We start from the raw sequence: 19,615 nt of genomic DNA, 5'->3' as shown, positions 1-19,615 counted from the left end.
CTGAGCAGGCCTGTTCCGGGCGCGAAACCCTCGGCGGCGATTCGGCGAATGCGTCATGGCGACGATTAATCTGGACAATCATGCGCGCCGCGAGACCCGAGTCATGGCGCCTCACAGGAGGCGCGGGAGGTTTAAGCTTTTACAGCAAGCAACCCCCGGCGACTGCTTCTCGTTGGTGGTTGACGGAGCCCAAGGTGGAAAGGTTCGACGGCGACCCGGGGACTGTTCATCTACCAGAAACGGGACCAGCGTATCAGAGAGCGGTCGGCTTTGTCGATGCGACGGCGATGCCGCCAGTGATGTGAGGCATCTGTCTTCGCGCGAGTGTGTTCTTCGCCGTCGAGGACTTGCAGCGGATCAGCTTGCGTAGGAGGCTACGCACCAGGTAGAGCCGAGCAATTGGCCCAATGACTCGCGTGGATTTGGTAGACTTGTCCTTTGTTGTGCAAAATAAGTTGCTTGTCGTGGGACCATCCAACCACCACCGGGCAAGAGAAGGGGAACTTGGTTGACGGGAACGTTCGGGTCTCATGAGATGGCCGTCGCGAGTGTGCGCGGCGCGACTTGAGCGGTGACGGCGATGCGCGAATACGCCAATTCACAATGTACACGAGACTGCTGCCTGCCGACTTTTGCTATACGGGCTACCAAAATGCTGTTGGGCTACCGGACATGTGCTCTCTCGGAGTCTGAGAGACCACTCTCGTCCCAGGACCATGCGCGCGCGCGTGAGACTGTCCCAACTTTCAACTCGCATTGGGCCCAAAGGGTAGCTAAACTCCGTCACGCCGTAACGATTCCACACCCGGGGCCGAAAGGAAAAGGAAGCCACCAAGACGGCTGACAGTTGGCACACGAGCCGCCTTCGTCGTGTCATTAGTCTACACAAGCTTCGTGCCAGGCAGCTCGTCCCGAGACGGATCCTCAGCTCGCCGTGCCGGCAGACAATGCCTGCCCACGCTACCTACACCCGCTGCGTGCTAAAGAGCATCTGGGGAGAAACCCAAGACGCCCAATGCCGATGCTGCCTCTCGAGCGCGGTCACGGACTCGCCTCGCCTCTCGGCGTCGGTAAAGATCTTCCAGCACCTCAGCAGCCAGAGGCACAGCGACCCGACCAGGAACATGAGGCCCGCGAACAGCTGCGCCTGGATGAACGCCCGGTTGCTGTTGGCGTTTCCCCGCACCAGCCTCATGGCTATCGGCTCGGCAAAGGTGGTGGGCACGACGAGGCCGATGCAGATGACGCCGAAGGTGTTGGCAAACTTTGCGATGCCCACGACCTCGACCAGCACCGGGGTGATGACGCACCAGAAGGTCCCGCAGAGCATGCCGGCGACCAGCGCGAAGACGAGCAGCGGCGCAAACGACTGCGCGGGGATCCAGAGCGCGAAGCAGAAGACGGCGCAGAGCAGCGTCGTGACGCCGGCCACGCTGATGCGGCCAAACGTGTCGCTGAAGTAGCCCAGCGGCGGGCGGCCCACGGCGAGGCCGAGGTTGAGGAGGGCATTCGCCGCGGAGCCCTGCGCGGGCGTGAGCCCGACCGACGCCGCGTACACGGGCAGCGAGTACAGCAGGATGATGTATCCCAGCTCCGTGGCGAAGCCCCACGCCACGATGAGGAAGACCTCGACCCGTCCAAAGTCGCGCGGGTCAAAGCTGCTCGACCGGATTCCGCCCGGCGCCACGTCCCGCGGCTTGGGGTGGAGGTCGCGCACCAGGAACGAGGCCGGCAGGTTGGCCGAGAGCGCGGCAAAGGCAAGCACGCGGTACGCCCAGCCCAGCCCCCAGGCGCGGATGACTCGGTCGGCCACGAGGCTGTACATCGAGCCGCCGATCCCCGAACCCGCCGTCGCCAGGCCCACGGCCAGACTTCGACGGGAGGAAAACCACGGCGGGAGAAGCGCAGAGGCGGTGACGTAGGCGAAGCCCATGCCCCAGCCGAAGCAGAGCCCCTGCGTCAGGACCAGGTGCCAGACCTTGGAGGCGAAGGACGCCGCCAAGAGGGATGTGAACAGGAGCAGAGTGCCGATGAGAAGGGTCCATCGGGTGCCGATGCGTCTCCGGACCATGGTGACGATGGGCGAGACGAGGAGCGCCTGCGAGATGGAGAGGCCGCCTACGAGGCCGAGCTCGAGGTGCGAGGCCTTGATGGGCTCCTTGTTTGTCGAGTATTGAGCCATGATGACCGCCCAGGACTGCTTGCCGGGTGAGCATCCGAGTTGTGTTCAGAGGGACGAGGCAACTTACAGAGTTTACACCCCATGTGTGGGCGTTGATGAGAAACACGGCAAATGTGCACACCCATCCGTACCCGCCGTTTGGAGGTACAGCCTCTGCGGTCGCAACGTTTGCCAAGGCGCCGTCGTCCCATTCACGAAGAGGTGTTGATGCGCCCTGGGCACCGGCCTCGCCCCGAGGGATTGGTGATGGCGGACCGCGCCCATCGCAGGTGTTGCTTGTCGTTTCCAACAAAGGCATCTAGAAGGTTGTGCGGGAAATGGGAGTTATCGAGCAGAGGCTCAAGCCTCCGACGCACATTTCATGGTGGTTTCTTATATTCGTTTTGTGACCGACATCGGTTGTTGTCAGGGTCGGCACGCGTGGTCCACGGCCCCAGAAAGAACGGTGGTTTATATTTTACAGTACGTAACTGGCGACACCTTGGATGCGGGAGCCATTTCAAAGCTAGTCCATCATGGGGACGGTATGCCGTCGCCGGAAGGCGTTCGTGCTTCCGTTGTCGGTTGTCTCTCCTTTTAGCCCTTTTAGCCGCATGAACGCGAATCGTGTGGGTGGAGCTGAACAGCCATTGTTAGTTGAGAGCGAGGCACGGGGCACGCATCAAAAGCTGTTGGACAGAGAAGTTATCTGGCCGGGCTCGGGCCACCACATCGTCTCGTTGTGTGGCCGAGTATCGCGACATGTAAGCGGGGCGAGAGGCGTTTTAGAACAACGGCGCTGTGGAAACGGGTCAGAGGAGACACGCTCGAGGCCGAAACTTCACGGATTGGGTGAGGGATCGATGCCACGCTCCAGCTCAGACGCAGAGTAGAGCAGTCATCCCGATTTCACCGAGACCGTGATTTCGTCTTCCTCATGTCATGGTGCGAGGCCATACACGTACGCATACACATCCGACTCGGCATCTCCCTCATCTTGAATTCCTCAACTTGGCCGTCTCGTGCTCCAACCCTGCCGCCTTGGCCTTTTCGTCCGCAACCCTGCACAAGGCTGCCCACTCGTCACTGCTGACCCGGCTCACGCTCAGCCGGCCCTGCTTCAGCATCTGCATATTGTCCAGCGGACGGCCTGGCTTGCCCATTTCACGCAGTTCTTTCAGAGTAATCGGCACGGCAAACTTTTTGCGAAACTCGACGTGGACAAGACTCCAGCGGGGCTTGTCCTTTGTCGATTGGGGGTCGTAGTAAGCCGTGCCCGGCCGGCGAGCGCTCACTACCGTCTTGGTCAGTACGTCTGGGGACGATGCCGGCCATGGTCGAGAGAGAGGCCAACCGTCTTCTGAGAATTCCTTGACCACCTCCATCGTGCCTGCTATGCCGGGTTCTTTGCAGTTGGAGTGGTAGAAGAAGGCTTTGTCGCCGGCATTCATGTTCCGCATGTGATTGCGTGCTGTCATGGTTAGAGGGGCGTGGTCCATGTATTGTTGCCAATGAAAGCAAGCGAGACGTACCGGCATACGCCCTGATTCCTGAGGAGAGTTAGCGCATTCTTTTGCGCAGGGCGCAGGGACAGGCTTACCGTCCCAGCCTTCGGGTCTCGTCTTGGCCCTCAGATCGTCAATAGAAAAGCTCACGTCGACGCCGTTCTCATACCGCGTCTCAGGCTCCGCCTTCATTAACCAGTACCACTCGCCTTCATGTCGGGGGGCCTCGGGATTGATTGTCGGTATAGAATCTACATCGACGTCTTCCGAGCCCGCTCTTTCGCTTTCCTTGCTTGGGGTTGATGGGGCTAGCTTGCGTGCCTCCGAACTGCCTGCCGACTGCGTGGGGGGCTTTTTAGCCGCACCTCTGATGTCTGTGTTGTCCGGCTTGGCGGCGGTTTTGGACGCAGCGGGCTTGTGTCTCTGATTCGGTCTATTGTTCCGAGGCGCGGGAGTGTTTTGAGTAGTGACGGGGTGAGACGGCTCCTCGGAGGGCGCGGTTGCTGCTTGACGAGCTGAACGTCTCTTGGGAACGGCTTCACCGTTGGTCTCGGCAGAGCCTGAGGCAGCTCGTTTTCTTGGTGCCATTTTGTGTACCCGGTGCCTGGAAATGAGCTGCCACAGGCCTCGTTGCTCAAGGACTTGTGCCCGACCGGAGGATTTACTCAATTGGCAATGCCGGACATCCACGCACCGGTCAACGACAGCCCGTGGATCGAGACGCCGTAAGTGCCATTCGTGTGTTCCGTGCTTGTTTTGAAGAGACCACCAGCCACCACACAGATATGCACCAGACGGAGTATTCCGTACTACCAGCTTGACGCCCCCGTTAAGGTCACGTCACCTCGTCCTTGCAATGAGTGGGGCTCGCCATCCAAATAGCATCCCGATTCCCGGGCCACTAAGATGTCGCCATCTATGGAATATTCAAACCATGAATTTTTCTTTAACTCTTTTTTTTTATTATTATTTTTTTTTTGCAAGACAGTTCTTGTCTGCGTTGAGCGTCGTACGCTAACCTTGCCACCACATCTCGTTGGTACATCTCCTGAGATACAAGCAGCAGAGTGTCACGACCGCCGGACAGAAGACGAATCAAGTGTCAAAGTGCTCGGATTATCGCCGCACCACCAGCTCGAGGAAAGACAGTGTTTGCTTGCAGTCTGGTCCATCGTGATTTCTGAAGTATGCTCCAAGCGCCGTTCATGGGTACTCTTGCCTGCTCATCCGGTGACTCGTCGGTGGATACTCCCCAGCGGCTTTGGTTCTCATGCTGAAAATTGCCGTCGTGATCCTTTTACTCAGAGACTTGGTACCAGTAGTACAATACAGATATCTAACTGTCTTTATGCATGGTGTCTTGCGAGCGGCGTCGGCCACGGTTACATGAGTCTTTCACATACCAAAGGCTCGGATGTCTAAACTTGCCTCAGGCAATCAAGTCGATGGATTTTTGACGGGACTGCTGTGCCATGTTCCTTGATCAGCTCAATGCCTCTGACAAATCTTGTTTTCAAGCTCTTTCAACTACCCATCAGGCGCAATATGTTGTCGATTTAAGCACGAGGGACTCTGATCGAGGTCAACATCCATGCCGATTGTTGACATTGGCTTCAAATGTTGGGAGCAAAGGCTCAAAAAATCAGCTCACTTCGTCCTACTGCTATATAGAGGTGACAATATTTCGGTTCTAGAATAACCTTTCAAGTCGATACGCGTGTGTATAAACCATGGGCTCTTTCCAACTTTCCTAGGAACCCCAGTTGTGTCTGCTTTGCGTGGTTTATTAGACTATTGGCGCAATCCTAGCATCAAGACTGAGATGACGAGCCAAGAGTTATGCCAGCGTATTCTGTGGGACTAGGCTCCTGCGTTGAGTTACGGCTCAACAGCGAGATGAAGTTCTTGGTACCCCGCCGTTTCCCAACCCTAACCCTTCGGCTTCCCCCCTATGCAGCAAAGTCTGACTAATCACAGTACGACGGCGGCATCCAACTGCCCAGTCGGGCAATATACTGCACCTACACACTTTCTTACTCGCACCTTCAGACGGAATCAGTGATTCATTGATTCGGAGCAGCTTGCAAAGTATCTCGAGTACCCGCTGTGCCCAGTGCAGTGACATGCACCGAGCAAGGCACCGAGGAGGACGTGAGACGTGAGTGATACCTGTGGAACGCACACAGGCCTGACCAAAAACTGAATCTTGTTCAGAATTCAACTAAGCCTGCCAGAAGCCGTTTGACACCAATCTCCATTGACCGCCACGTCTCGATGAAGACGTGGGTTGTCAAAATTCACACGGCGTTGCTGTGAAAAACGAGAAAATTGATCAAGCGAGCATTGGATGATGCTCTGCAGAAGCTGGCACTCACCCTGCCTCACCAATGACCATACCTTGCCGACTGTCCAACATAAAACCAGGACGAACTCTGAGACCAGGTAGTGAGACCGAAGCAGCCGTTGCATGGCTCTTGATACGAGTCGGTCTGGCCGCAACGAATATGACACGTTGTAAAGGGACTCGGGCACCAGCAGCACGGTCAAAGTCGGCAAATTGTTGACGCTGCAAGCCTCTATCGTACCACAGACTTTCTACGACAGACTCGGTGCGCATATATCGTACCATTGCTGTGCAAGGTCAAGACGCTGTGCTAGTTGACCTAAGATGTCGTACGCATAGGCCAACAAGGTCTCAACGACTTCCAGAAGCTTTTTCCGACTGTTTTGTAATCAAAGTCCATGCAGACAGGTTCATATTTCAATAATTCAAGGAACCAGATCATACAAGCTTGTATAGCCATGACATACAAGGGGTCAAGAACGAGGCGATGTTGACCGTGGAAGGGCGTGATTGGTTCGATTCGAGGGGCGTCGGCTGGGGTCTAGGGCTATAAAGACAGGCTGACGCCCTCTCACCCTGCGTCTTTTCATTTTTCCCTCCTTCATCCTCTCTTGACACTTCGTTCATGAGTCCATTTGACAAGGTGCAGAAAAAGTTGACAAGACTCGACACCAATTATGGCGGAACGGCTAGAGTCACGTATACCCATACTCGCCCACTTACACGACAGCTACTCACGTTGGCGGCTGAGCAGCTTCGTCGCTATACATACCTCCAGTTTCTTATCAGCGATAAGTAAGCCCAAGGCTCGCCGTCACATACAAATGCTGGCTTTTGGCAACACTGGTCCTGTTTCTATGGCTCGGTGCCAGGATGTATCCGAGAAGGGCAGTGTAAGGCCACTATTGAAGAGCATCAAGAGGCGTCTCCAGTCTGTGAATGCGGACGAGGGCCATGAGAGGGTATTAAAAAGGAACTTGAGTGGCACAAGCATAGATACGAGATGGTCTCTTTCAACTTCGAATGAACCCAGACCAGAGAACCTACCGACCCCTGCGGATGCGGCAACCGTTAGTGGCTCTTCACGGGTCCGGAACGAAGATGCCATGGGCAACATGTCCACGTCCGAGTACAGCTGGAGCAACGCGAGTACTTTCTGTTCTGCAGCAGACCCCTTGAACGCAGCCTTGCCGTATTCACGTGGCAGACGGCACTCGCCAGGTCTGGAACTAGGCGGCAGCGGTATTGCGTCGGGCTCACTCCCACTGGCGAGAACTGGGAGCGATCTGGGCCATACGGGTGCGTGGGTTGATTCAGAGGCCGCCTTGTTCGATGAAAGGTGTCTTCATCTCGATGACGAGAGTCCGGAATACCGCCCAGAGGTTCCGAGCCCGCCAGACCTCGGATGGCTGGTGACACCGCACTTGTCACCGCTGCCGAGCACGTTTGAGTTCTGCTACTGTTGTGATGATTGTCAAGATGCCCATGAGGAAGACAAGATCAACGAGTCCTTGTGTTTGTCCCGCAGAGAGGAGGTCGATGCCCAGCGTAAGTTTGACGTTGCCCGCTGTTGATTTTGGAGCTGTGCTGACCGAATAGTGGAATGGGCGCTTGCATATATTGAGCAGAGAAGAGGCAAAGCTGACCCGTCGTCCGATTGAGCTGTTCGACTGCGAGGTGGCTGATGCTCACTCTGCGACGGCGCTTGTCGTTGTTACTTGTCGCCATAATGGCGGCATTGTTCAGTGGCGTATTCCAGGGAGTGTATATTTGGCACAAATTGGGTGGAAAAGGGCAATGAAACGTGAATTTATGGAACCATGACTGAGCTGCTGATGTTGCCATCAATGCAAGGTCCAAATTGGAAACTTTGTGCTCCGGTAAATGGTGCGTATGAGGTTCGAACCTGACCTGCCGCAAGGGCCTACAATGGATGATGTTCACGAGTATTTTATCCAGAGCAGCATGACTATCGCCGCTCGTCGTCACCGTGGGCGATTGAACATACAATTCTATGAATTGTGCCAATGGTCTGGATCATAGGCTTCAAGTCCGCGTCTCTCAAAAGTCATTAGTGGCAGGATCGCCCGATCGCCGGCGCATTATATTAAATCCTCCCCCGCGAAACTGCCTGGGTCTCACATGACTTCCGGCGCGCCAAAGATGAAACGAGACAGTAGTAAGCCTACATGGCTCGCTCCTACAGTACAATACGTGTGTTAGACGAGGACATGGTAGACGGTCCTTGACGTTGATGAGCCTCCTCGCTGCAGCAGCGTTTACCATGCACGGATTGTGAGGGGCCAAGCTCATGGAACAAGTTCACGGAACGCAATCATGGACGAGCTTATCGTGGACAAGACAAGCCCCCGCTCGGTTTGGGGATTGGTTGAGGTCGGATCCGTCAGTGGTGGCCGCCTTGGTCACGCAATCGCCGGCTGCCATCACGAACGTCCTACCATCGTCTCCAGCTTCCCGGGCATTGCTATCACGTCAACCCCCCACAAGGTCTCATGCATGTTGAAGATTGCGCACCGCCGACGTCGCAGAGTAACACGCAGTAGCCATGGTTTTAGAGCCAGACACCGCTGTGGGATCCGGCGAAGGACACGAGGGCGGGCTTCACGTACTTGACGTATATATACCGATGCCGCCTTTGTCGGGTTATCTCACATCTCACAATGAGCACGCACGCTATTCCGTTCCCTCCGAGGCCGCTCTTCTCTCAGGAATCCATGTCTCGGCGAGATGGTACAGACGCTTTCCCGGCCTCCAGGGACGGCCCAGTTGCAGGAACAGTCCGCTATCGACCACGGAAATGGTGGCAGCTCGGCGGCAAGGACGTGAGCCACGTGTCCGTCGACGCAGGCTACGAAGCCTGTCCATCTCCTGCGTCGTATTCCTCGCTGGAGGACGCCAAGAGGAGCGAGGGCGTCTTTGTTGCACCGTCACCAGAGGCCTTGGAGGTGTATAAGCCCGTCGAGGGTTTCGAAGGCACACACCGATTTCACCCCTCAGCAACCTGGTCACATGAGGAGGAGCGACGGCTTGTTAAAAAGGTAAGTTGACATGACGCGACCCAGATCTGCCACGAGGCCGGCCTTGTCCTTGATGCTAAGTACGTCATCAGCTGGATTGGAAAATCGCCCTTCCCGCGTGCCTCATGTTCTTCGCATTACAGCTCGACCGTGGCAACATATCACAAGCGCTGTCCGACAACATGCTAGGTACGGCACGCCGCGGTGTCTCTTTGAAACTCGTCGCGAAACCGCGTGGAAACTGACGCTGCCCACAGGCGATCTCGGAATGACCACGAATGACTACAACAACGGCCAGACCATCTTCTACTGCTCTTTCCTCTTTGCCGAGCTGCCGTCGCAACTCATCAGCAAGAAACTCGGCCCGGACACTTGGATCCCCATCCAGATGGTATCTTGGAGCATCGTCGCCGCCGCACAGGCCGGCCTCGGCGGCCGACCAAGTTTCTACGTTTGCCGCTGCCTGCTGGGCCTCATCGAAGGCGGCTTCATCCCCGACGTGATCCTCTACCTGAGTTACTTCTTCACAAACCCCGAGCTGCCCCGGCGCCTGAGCTGGTTCTGGACGTCCTACCAGGCAACCCAGATCGTCGGCGCCTTTCTGGCCTACGGCATCCTGCATCTTGGCGGCAGAGGCGCGCTGGTCCAAGGCTGGCGCTACATGTTCCTGCTCGAAGGCATCTTCACCGGCCTCATCGGCGTCTGGACCTGGCTGTACCTCCCCGCGTCGCCCACGCAGACGGCACGCGGCCGGTACAAGGGGCTGCTCCGCCCGAGGCAAGGCTGGTTCACGGAGCGAGAAGAGGTCATCATGGTGACGAGGATCCTCCGCGACGACCCGGGCAAGGCCACCATGCACAACCGGCAGGGCCTCGGCTGGTCCCTCCTCAAGGACGCCCTCCTCGACTACCACCTGTGGCCCATCTACCTCCTCGGCCTGACCTGGAGCATTCCCGCCACGCCCCCGCAGGCGTACCTCACGCTCACCTGCAAGGCCCTGGGGTTCGACACCTTTGAGACCAACCTCCTGACCATCCCGGCCTACGCCATCTTCATCCTCCAGCTCCTCTTCTGGACGTGGGTCTCGGAAAAGGCCAACCAGCGCGTGGCCACGGGCCTCGTCACGCAGCTCTGGGCGCTGCCCCTGCTGGTCGCCCTGGTGTCCCTTCCCGCCGCGTTTCCCAACAGCAACTGGTCCAAGTGGGCGCTGTCGACTCTGCTCGTCGGCTCGCCGTACTGCCACGCCGTCCTGGTGGCCCTGACGTCCCGCAACTCGGGCTCGGTGCGCACCCGGACCGTCGGCTCGTCCCTGTACAACATGTCCGTCCAGATGTCGAGCATCATCGCGTCGCAGATCTACAGGGACGACGACAAGCCCTACTACTACAGAGGAAACAAGATCCTGCTGGGGCTGGTCGCGTGGAACGTCGCGCTGATCATCGGCATCAAGGCCTACTACGTCGTCGTCAACAAGCGCCGCGACGAGATTTGGTCGTCCATGACGAGGGAGGAGCGGCTCCGTTACTTGAACACGACAAAAGACGAGGGCAGCAAGAGGCTGAATTTTAGATTTGGACACTAGCCGGCTGGTTTCCGGGATGCGAGGGCCCGGCAGCCATTGCAGCCTGCCTTGACTCGAGGCAGTATGCGCATGTATCAACAGGTTCGTGGACGAGATTGTTCATTTTTAGATTGCTGTTGAATGGCGCATATCTAGATTTACTATAAAATTCTCATCCCGAGGAACCTTTACGCACGAGCAGTTTGACTGAAGCAATAGCGACGTTGTTATGCATTCCCCGGCACAGCACGGCTGTCCGGCGTACATGCGAGCATTTCCGACAGTCGGGTTGTCCATGATGACTGCCATGTGGCTTGTCCGGACTTACGAGAAAGCCATTTGAATGACGAGCCGCGTTGCTTCACTAGACTGGTGAATTCGCAGCCGGATGGTGGCCGACCCGACACAATTTCCTGTACCATGATGCAGCCCAATATGACGACAGGTAGAGACGTCCACCGGAGCTCAAATCAACTGCGAGGGGATCAGAGAAACCTTCACAGGCCTGGTCGTCGAAAATTGCTTCAGACGACGGTACAAATGAATCCCAGCGCTGAAACGGGACCAAGAATCAACCATCATGCAAGCACCATGGCAAGTTTCGTGCTGGTCCATGTTTCCCCTGCCGTATTGTACACCCCTCGGAAGCAAACTCGATTCAGAAGTCACGGAGCAGGTGGGTGATGACATGATACCACTTTTGTTTCGCTTTCGAGATGGTCACCAATCAGTCGACTTATATGCTGCGGGATGTGAACACCCCGGAGACTGCGAACCCTAGCCCTAGCCCTCAGTACTCTGGAGTGTAGTTTATCCAGATTTTCACAGCCGTAGCCTTTATTCTTCTCTTCGGCGCCGTAGGCAATCCACTTGCTGGTGCCTTTAGCTGGGTGTCGACAAAAGCCCGGCACCCAAGCGTCAAGTGGCGGCCGCCCATTGGAATTAGAATCGGACGAGACGTTGTCTATACGGTCCACGGGTCGGTCCGTGCCATTTACACTCAAGAACATCAACCAAGCAGTCCTGACGACAAGGCGGTTGCATAGGCAGGGTCCCGGGAAGCCTTTCCTGTCGACCTTTGAAGTGTAGTGAGTGAGCTCCAAGGGCAAGCGCCGCGTGGGCGAGAGCAGTCGTTGGTGAAGAGCAGGGTGACTGGCTTAAGCGTCGTGAACTACGTACGCCTTCTGATGATGTCCGGTCCAGAAAGACAGAGACGCCGGAGACATGTAGGCCATGAATGGCTCCTCGTTTGCGTCGTTGCACCAGACCGCTTGTTCCGCCGTTCCGTCTTCGAATAAGCGGCGTGTGGTGATTATCTATGACTGCTTCAAGTTCTCTGCAAGGCACATCACGATGCGGCGTAGGTAGTGCTCGCCGAGTAGACGAAACAATTGCTGCTGTCGATGAGCAGGCGAACAAAAAACAGAAACAACCTACATGAAATCACGCTTGCAATTTTCACGCGCCCAGATGCAACGGTTGCAGTCGTCTTGTCTCAGAAGGCTATAGCGCCCGTCCTTCGTCACGTCGCGCCGCCGTCCACGTGGTGTCGATTGCGGAACGTCCTCCGTTCCTTTTGAATGTGACCTGACCCCTGGAGTGGCAGTCTAACAGTCTTTTGATTGATACAGTCGGATTCAGTGTTTCGAAGCGCGTCATGATAGTAACCATTGCTTTGTGGGAAAATCCAGCGGCCGTTACAGATTTTCATCGCCTTACTAACTGGGAGCTTTACTTGTCTGTGATGGCCTCACGATACCTAATAACTACCAGGTGGAGTGGAAGTTCCGCCATGATCTGTGTCTCTGAGCCGAATCACTGCCTGCCGATCAACGCCGAGGGGTTTTGCGGCCAGAAACTGGTGCTTTGGGTGATGTCAAGCCCGGGGTGGACATGGCATCAAAGTTGGTGGCTTGAAAGCAGGCAGCCTCCGTTTCGGAGAAACTTGAGAGCTTCGAGACAACCTTCAGTCTGCTGGACTAGTCACATCTCACTGTTAATATGGAAGAAGCTATAGTTTCAATAGTTGTCAATTAACTAGCCCACAACACTCGGGTTAGGAGATATCCTCGGTATAAATACATGTTCAGCCCTTGTATAGCTCTGTACAATGTTATCGACTCGGAATTACTCGCTTATTTCAACACTCACAACGTTTACGTGTATCTCACGAGGTCGCCGCGAACATCATCTTGGTTCCACGACGGCCGGATAGCACCTGACATGAGCCTGTTCCAGAGACCGCGCGAGACGAAACATCAGCCCGGAGCCTTCATTTGAGACGACACCGAAGCTGCTGCGGCGGCGGCGGCGAAGGCTGCTGGCTTCCGTCTTTGGCGTTTCTCGTGCCAGTGTCGACCAATATCGGAGCATGATCCGCCGAGTTCCCGCAAAACTGTCACATTGAAATCCGGGGACTGGGAATCGGGCGTTGCGCATCGCTTGCAATTTGTTTCGTGACGGATGGCGGGCGGCTGGGCAGTCGAGAACTTGGCGTTGTGAACCTCAATGCCACCACGAGGTCGGGCTGTAAACAGCCTTGGGTTGCCACGTCTGGGGTCCTTTCGGCTTTCATGTACAATAAGTAAGCGTCAGTTCCGTCACTACAAGATGTACAAAAGGCGCTTTGGAAGGGGAACATGTAGAACCTTGTTCCAACCCAAGTTCAGCCCTGTGGCCAACTCTTGTCGAAAGTGTTTCACCTACAAGATCCGTCCATGTCTAGCACTTCTTGTTGCCGTTCCATCTTCCTGGTTCATACGGACGTCGGTTCCTGTACCTGTGGCCCCGAGCCCAAGGGCTGTTCCGAAGCTTGCCCCGGGTGTTACGTCTCCCCGTGTCACGGTTGGAAAAGCCATGGATCCAAAATACATCAATCGACTTTTGGTACAAAGGTCCCGGGGTCGGCGTCAAGGTCTCGGGCCCGAAACCATATATGACAAAGGCCACCGGCTTGAGGAACCTGCCACGCCCCTTTGTTGGGCTCGAGACCCTAGGCCTCCGTCGTGACCTCGCGATGCCGTTCCGCAACACATGGCCTCTGTGCGCAACAGGATGGGCTAGCCCCCTTGTCGGACCTTGTCCGAGCGACAGAGACGTGCCAGCCATGTGGAGCTCAAGGAATGTGTGCAAACTTGCCTTTGGTGTCAGTGGTGCCAAATGCCAGACCCCTGGCCGAACAAACGCTTCGTCCGCCCATCCATTCACATGGCTTCCGTACAGATCGGGCTGTGCAGATACTGGAGCCGGCCGCGGTCCAGGCCGACAAGCCAAGGTCAGGGTAGCTCCCGGAGGAGGTTGTCCGTTTCGGTTACATCCCCGGCGAGCGCCCCAGATGTTGGCCACAAAGGACACAGACGACCTTTGACATGTGCCGCGGCATGTCGCGAGCAGTGCGAGGAATCCCTCCCTTGGCTCCTGATTACGAGCAATGTATTTAAGGGCGCCTAGATTCTCGCACGTTCCGGGCAAGGTGATTCGAACCCCGTTCCAAGTCAGCAGCTTGGATCTTGCCTTTTTTCTCTCTTTCCGGCGTGGTAGCTTGTTTACAAAAGGCAGAAAAGGCACATAAAATGGACAAGTTCTACGGCAGATGGACGCAAGAGTCGTGTGAGAATGTCGACGCCTTCCTAGTCGCCCTCAGTAGGTTCTTCTTTCTTTGTTTCCTTTTTTTTTTTTTAAAAAAAAAACCCCTCTTCATATAAGCGGATAATTGACCCAAGTAAAAACACAGAGATTGGCTTCCTGCTGCGCACCGCTGCCAAGACGCAGACTCCCACCATCGAGTTCTCTGCCGAGGGCGACACCGTCAGGTTCAAGACCATGACGACGTTCAAGACGGACCAGGTCGAGTTTGAGCTCGGCAAGGAGTTCTGCGAGAAGAGACTGGACGGCGTCGAGGTCCAGACCACGGCCGTCATCGAGGACGGCGCGCTGGTGTTCCACAAGGAGGGCGACAAGCCTTACACCGTCACCTTTCGCACCTGCAACGACAAGCTCAAGGCCACGTATGCTCTTGGCAATGTCGTGGCCACGCGCACATTGAGGAGGAGTTGAGCGCGTAGACGCGGGGAGCTCGGGCGGCGGGCGGAGGCTGTGCACGCCGCTTTGTATCGTAGCTTGCGCGCGGGTGACGCGAAACAAAGGAGATTGTTGCTCGGAACGTGAGCTTTGCATTGTCAAACTTGAGCCAGACGTGGAGGAGCAGAGCAGCCTCGTCCGGCGTGGCCAATCAATCGACGTGGACTCGTCGGGGGTCGGAAATCGGGAAATCGGGAAACCGGGGTACCGGCCGCCATCTCAGATGCTCCCCCGGCCTTGGACAACGGTTGGCACTTGCGGGTTTGCTCGCGGCAGGACGGCCAGGAATCTCCGTGACAGGGTTGCATGTACGGAACAGTGGCATCGGCAGTGCTGGGAAGCCGCAATTTGTTGAGACGAGCCCGAGTTGCCCCCCTACCAAGGTGTGACGATAGGTAGGGCCTTTCTGCCCCCGAAATGCGCGTAGAGACCCCGAAGCCGGCCACGCCAGACGGGGCGCCTCTTTGAGCCCCGAGTTCGAGTCCAACCCGACATCTGCGCACATGTTTCCCACCGTTGCCGCAGCATGGCAAAAGCCGAGGCAGCTATTCCTACCGTGGTACAGCACTCTGAACTATTGCATCGCCCACAGCCCAGTTGCAGACACCCTCATGATGAATTCGATTATGCCGTGTTGAACAGTAAACGCTACTTGCTTCAGTGTCATGCCCGCGTCTTCCTCTCGCCACATGTGCCGTACGTATACTTGAGTGCTCAGCAATATACAAGGCAAAGTCTCTACCTGTGCGCTTCCGCAGAAAAGGGAAAAAAGTCACGACACACTACTCCTTGTTCAGCCTTGCCGCCTCACACGTCTCATCCCTCGACGTCCTCAAAAAGGGAATCAGCTCCGTGCCCCCGGTACCCACGAGACCCAGCTCGCTCTTCCGCGACGACGACGAACTCGCCAGGTTGGTCCGCGGGCCCCCGGTCCACGGCTGTCTGGACGGCAAGACGATGTACCGCGTCACGATCCTGATGTGCTTGTTTCGGAACTCGCTCAGGGCTTGCGTGGCGGCGGCGTAGGCGTCCCGCAGCCTGCGCTGCTCGTCCGTCGTCGGCTCGGCGAGGGCCAGCCCCCGGATGCTCCCCATCCTGGCCGCGTGCACGAGGAAGCGCCGGTGCGGCCCGGGCATGTACTCCCTGACTTCTGCGTGGTAGCTCGGCTGCCCCGGCTTGCCGTGCGTGTGGTGCTCGACGCCCAGCACGACGTCGAAGAACTGGATCAGGGAGCTCTGCCCGTTGCTGCCGCCGCGGTACTGCCGCCACTGGCCCTTGCCGCTCCCTTGGTCGTAGAAGACGCCCTTGGGGAGGCCCGAGGCTTCCATGTTCATGCTTCCCGCCAGGAGGGGTCTGATTTTGTGGTAGAAGACGAGGGGGTCGCACTTTTCGTGCATTCGTTCCAGGAGCGCGCCGACGCCCTCGATGCACCCGCGGAGCTCGCCGAGCGCCGAGGTGATGACGTGGTAGTCTCGCGTCTTGACGGCGTCCAGGGCCGCCATCATGGTCTGCAGAATGCCCGCCGCCTTGGCTTCCATGGCGACGCTTATGAGCAGGAACCAGGCTTCTGATTCGGTGCCGGTAAACGATATCGGGAGAGTGAGACTGTCGAGGTCTGCAAAGTCACTTCCCGAGCAGGAGAAGTTCCAGAGGTTGGCCCCCGCGTACGTCAACGCTGGGGGTACCTCGAGGTGGCTGGATACCCTCAGGAGGGGTGCTGTGATTTGTGGTGGTAGGATCTGAGGTGCGTCCAGGTTAACAGAGTGTGCATCGAGTGAGTCGTGCAGCACCAGAGTCTGGTCGCTCACCTGCTCGGGCTTTTCACCGCCCCAAATGTATGCGTTGGCTATAAAGGCCAGGATGACATAGGCTCTCCTCCACTCCTCCTCGGATACGAGGCCATCTGTCGATAGGACGGCAAGGTCGCGAACAGCGTCTCGGATGCGGTTGCTCTCAATCAGTGTTGGCAGATGTTGCGCAATAAGTTCCCAGGGCTCATAGTACGAATCCGAAAGTGACGTGGGCGGGCTGGATGCCGGCAGGAAGGCGTTGTGTGTGACGGCGAATTTGCTCAGGTCGATGGCCGGCTTTCCGTCCCGAGCGGCACCCGAGATCACGGCGTGCGGTGACATTCTGTGTCTCAACGTGTGATGCGTGACGCGCGATGCCCGATGCCTTGTTGTGTGGTTGTGAGGTCGAGGCGTCACTTGGCCGTGTGTAGATGGATGTGCCGACGCTCGGGGAAGAGAGACACCAACTCTGGATAGGGGACGTAAAGAGATGAAATACGGCTGCAGCCAAACTGTCACGGCCAAAGCCCGTCGACACGACAAGGCATGTTTGGCAGCCTTCTTCCCGCTCCCATGTTTTGAGTATTGTGTAATGACCGTTTGGTCCGCCAGCCGACCGACGCATCCGCTCCGGGAGCCGCGCTTATCATCCGCAGTGGAGAGGCAAAACGCGCTACGGCATGGGCTGCAAGAGCATCCGAGGAGTCAATACGACTCGCAGATGCTGGGAAGACCAACTCCATCCGGACCTGCAGGTCGGCAATGTGCGCGTTGTGTCATGCGGCGTTCATCTCCGCTCGCCCAAGGGCTCCTCCGTGTGGAGTTATCTGAATGGGCGAGTTGCGGCGGCATGATTGGTCGGGTCAGGTCAACTCGAGGAAGATGACATCAGCCACAATTGGCTGGCTGGAGCCGGGAGCGCGGCTGGGAGCGGTCCTCGGATGACGGAACTTCGGATGTGGGGTGGCGCAATTCCGTGTGGGTCTCACCATTCCGATGCGCAGCCGCACGCTCGACGTCTGGAATTGACTTCGATATTGTTGGATTCAGGAGCACTCGACCACCGGCATCTGGAGTCAATCGGCATCGGCCCTGCTGTCCGAGTGAAGTAGGCTGTGGCATCCAAGCAGCCATAAAGTGCTTTCCGGGGCCCTCTCGCTCTGATAGACGTCAAACCACCTTTGGTGCCTGCTCTGCTCGACACAGCTGTGAATCGCCGCCATTCTTCAGTCCGTCGCCCTCACTTCCCTCACCAGTCAGGTCAATCTCCCAGCATCGTCATGGATCTGGCCGCCTTGGTTGACCAGCTGCGAAGCGGCTCGGCGCCCAAGTTCCCCGCCGACGCAAACACATTGGCCTTTGCTCGGAAGCTCGATTCGCAAGATCAGCTCAAGCACCTGCGGGATGAATTTATACTGCCCACAAAAGGCTCACTGAAGAAGAGGGCTCTGGACGGCTCGATCCCAGGTACTTGTCACGTCACGCCGTCCTTGCAAAAGCCAGCCAGACTCATCGGCGTGAGACGGGGAGACGGCGGCTCGGGATGAAACCTTGCTAACGGGCACAATCAGGACAAGACATGAGGGACGGCACCAACGGCGTCCGCACCACCAACGGTGTCGGCGGCCGGCCAGGAGATGCCGACGAGCCGTGCCTCTACTTTGTTGGCAACTCTCTCGGCGCTCAGCCCAAGGCCATGCGGGACCACCTCAACGCTCAACTGGAGACATGGGCCTCGATTGGCGTCAACGGCCACTTCACCGACATGGGCAACTCGCCGTTGACGCAGTGGCAGGACATGGCAGAGGACTGTGCCAAGAAGTCGTGTGACCTCGTCGGCGCCTCGCCGCACGAGATCGTCATCATGAACACCCTCACCATCAACCTCCACGTCATGATGGCGAGCTTCTACAGGCCCGACCCCCGGCGGCACAAGATCATCCTGGAATGGAAGCCCTTCCCCAGCGACCACTACGCCATCGAGAGCCAGGTCCTCTGGCACGGGCAGGACCCGGAGAGGAGCATGGTCAAGATCGAGCCGGACGAGAACTGCCTGATCCCCACCGACAAGATCCTGCGCACCATTGACCAGCACGCCGACGAGACGGCCCTCCTGCTCCTCCCCGGCATCCAATACTACTCTGGCCAGCTGTTTGACATTCCCAGGATCACGGCCTACGCCAAGGCGCGCGGCATCCTCGTCGGCTGGGATCTCGCCCACGCCGCCGGCAACGTCGAGCTCAGGCTGCACGACTGGGACGTCGACTTTGCCTGCTGGTGCACGTACAAGTACATCAACGCCGGGCCCGGCTCAATAGCCGGCGCCTACGTCCACGAGAAGCACGGCAAGGTGGAATGGACCGCCGGCGGCCCCGGCAGGGACAGGCCCTCGTACCGCCCTCGCCTGGCGGGCTGGTACGGCGGCGACAAGCGCGTCCGCTTCAACATGGACACGACCTTTGTCCCGACGCCCGGCGCCGCGGGCTACCAGCTCTCCAACCCTTCGGCCATCGACCTCGCCGCCCTCTCCGCCGCCCTCTCCGTCTTCAACAAGACGTCGATGCGCGACCTGCGCTCCAAGGCTCTCGTCCTCACCGCCTACGCCGAGCTGCTACTCGACCAGATGCTCCAGGAAACCGGCGGCGACGGCGCCGCGCCCATCTTCACCATCCTCACGCCCAGAGACCCCCTCCAGCGCGGCACCCAGCTGAGCGTGCTCCTGAGGGAAGGGCTGTTGGACAAGGTCTCGCGGGCCTTGGAAGAAAACGGCGCCATTTGCGACAAGCGCAAGCCCAACGTCATTCGGCTTGCGCCCGTTCCTCTGTACACCCGTTTCGAAGATGTGTGGGCTTACATGCAGGTCCTGAGGGGGGCGTTGGGCTTGTAAGAGATGAGACGCGCCTGTAGGCTCGACGTGGACCAGAGAAAAGGCCGTTTTTACACGAAGCCTCCGTTTCAAATTTTGTCCTTGTGCACATCGGTCCAACACACTCGGCCTCCCGCCATCGTGGATGTCTCTTCACTTTCTACTCTGGGGGGAAAGCAGCTCGCTTGCCACTCTAGCCATGCCATCCACAATCCCGTTGTAACAGGTTCGTAAACGGATGGCAGCAAGCGTGCCGACAGCGTTTTCCAA

At 57.5% G+C, this 19,615-nt stretch overlaps 7 protein-coding genes across 7 annotated transcripts; 4 read left to right on the top strand and 3 right to left on the bottom strand.

The window, feature by feature from the left end:
* Positions 1–964: 964 nt before the first annotated feature.
* MAM_07442 (Major facilitator superfamily domain, general substrate transporter) lies at positions 965–2,182 on the bottom strand (the record flags this gene model as incomplete). The annotated part of the gene is made up of 1 exon (XM_040826240.1): positions 965–2,182. The coding sequence occupies one exon, from the start codon at positions 2,180–2,182 to the stop codon at positions 965–967; it is 1,218 nt and encodes a 405-aa protein (XP_040675753.1).
* A 971-nt stretch (positions 2,183–3,153) lies between these two features.
* On the bottom strand, positions 3,154–4,254 carry MAM_07441 (AT DNA binding protein; the record flags this gene model as incomplete). The annotated part of the gene is made up of 3 exons (XM_040826239.1): positions 3,154–3,632; positions 3,694–3,711; positions 3,762–4,254. 3 exons carry the CDS (start codon positions 4,252–4,254, stop codon positions 3,154–3,156), a joined length of 990 nt encoding a protein of 329 aa, XP_040675752.1.
* A 2,580-nt stretch (positions 4,255–6,834) lies between these two features.
* MAM_07440 (uncharacterized protein) lies at positions 6,835–7,671 on the top strand (the record flags this gene model as incomplete). The annotated part of the gene is made up of 2 exons (XM_040826238.1): positions 6,835–7,558; positions 7,610–7,671. 2 exons carry the CDS (start codon positions 6,835–6,837, stop codon positions 7,669–7,671), a joined length of 786 nt encoding a protein of 261 aa, XP_040675751.1.
* A 1,020-nt stretch (positions 7,672–8,691) lies between these two features.
* MAM_07439 (phthalate transporter) lies at positions 8,692–10,630 on the top strand (the record flags this gene model as incomplete). Its single annotated transcript, XM_040826237.1, has 3 exons — positions 8,692–9,069; positions 9,141–9,237; positions 9,306–10,630. 3 exons carry the CDS (start codon positions 8,692–8,694, stop codon positions 10,628–10,630), a joined length of 1,800 nt encoding a protein of 599 aa, XP_040675750.1.
* A 3,551-nt stretch (positions 10,631–14,181) lies between these two features.
* On the top strand, positions 14,182–14,665 carry MAM_07438 (Calycin; the record flags this gene model as incomplete). Its single annotated transcript, XM_040826236.1, has 2 exons — positions 14,182–14,251; positions 14,343–14,665. The coding sequence occupies 2 exons, from the start codon at positions 14,182–14,184 to the stop codon at positions 14,663–14,665; spliced, it is 393 nt and encodes a 130-aa protein (XP_040675749.1).
* An 806-nt stretch (positions 14,666–15,471) lies between these two features.
* MAM_07437 (indoleamine 2,3-dioxygenase pyrrole 2,3-dioxygenase) lies at positions 15,472–16,821 on the bottom strand (the record flags this gene model as incomplete). The annotated part of the gene is made up of 1 exon (XM_040826235.1): positions 15,472–16,821. One exon carries the CDS (start codon positions 16,819–16,821, stop codon positions 15,472–15,474), a length of 1,350 nt encoding a protein of 449 aa, XP_040675748.1.
* Positions 16,822–17,759: 938 nt separating this feature from the next.
* On the top strand, positions 17,760–19,366 carry MAM_07436 (Kynureninase; the record flags this gene model as incomplete). The annotated part of the gene is made up of 2 exons (XM_040826234.1): positions 17,760–17,946; positions 18,051–19,366. The coding sequence occupies 2 exons, from the start codon at positions 17,760–17,762 to the stop codon at positions 19,364–19,366; spliced, it is 1,503 nt and encodes a 500-aa protein (XP_040675747.1).
* Positions 19,367–19,615: the final 249 nt, after the last annotated feature.

The sequence above is a fragment of the Metarhizium album genome (genome assembly GCF_000804445.1).
Source record: "Metarhizium album ARSEF 1941 chromosome Unknown scaffold_31, whole genome shotgun sequence".
Taxonomy (NCBI): Eukaryota; Fungi; Ascomycota; class Sordariomycetes; order Hypocreales; family Clavicipitaceae; genus Metarhizium; species Metarhizium album.
The sequence above is the reverse complement of the archived record's forward strand: the minus strand, read 5'-3'. Positions and strand labels throughout refer to the sequence as shown.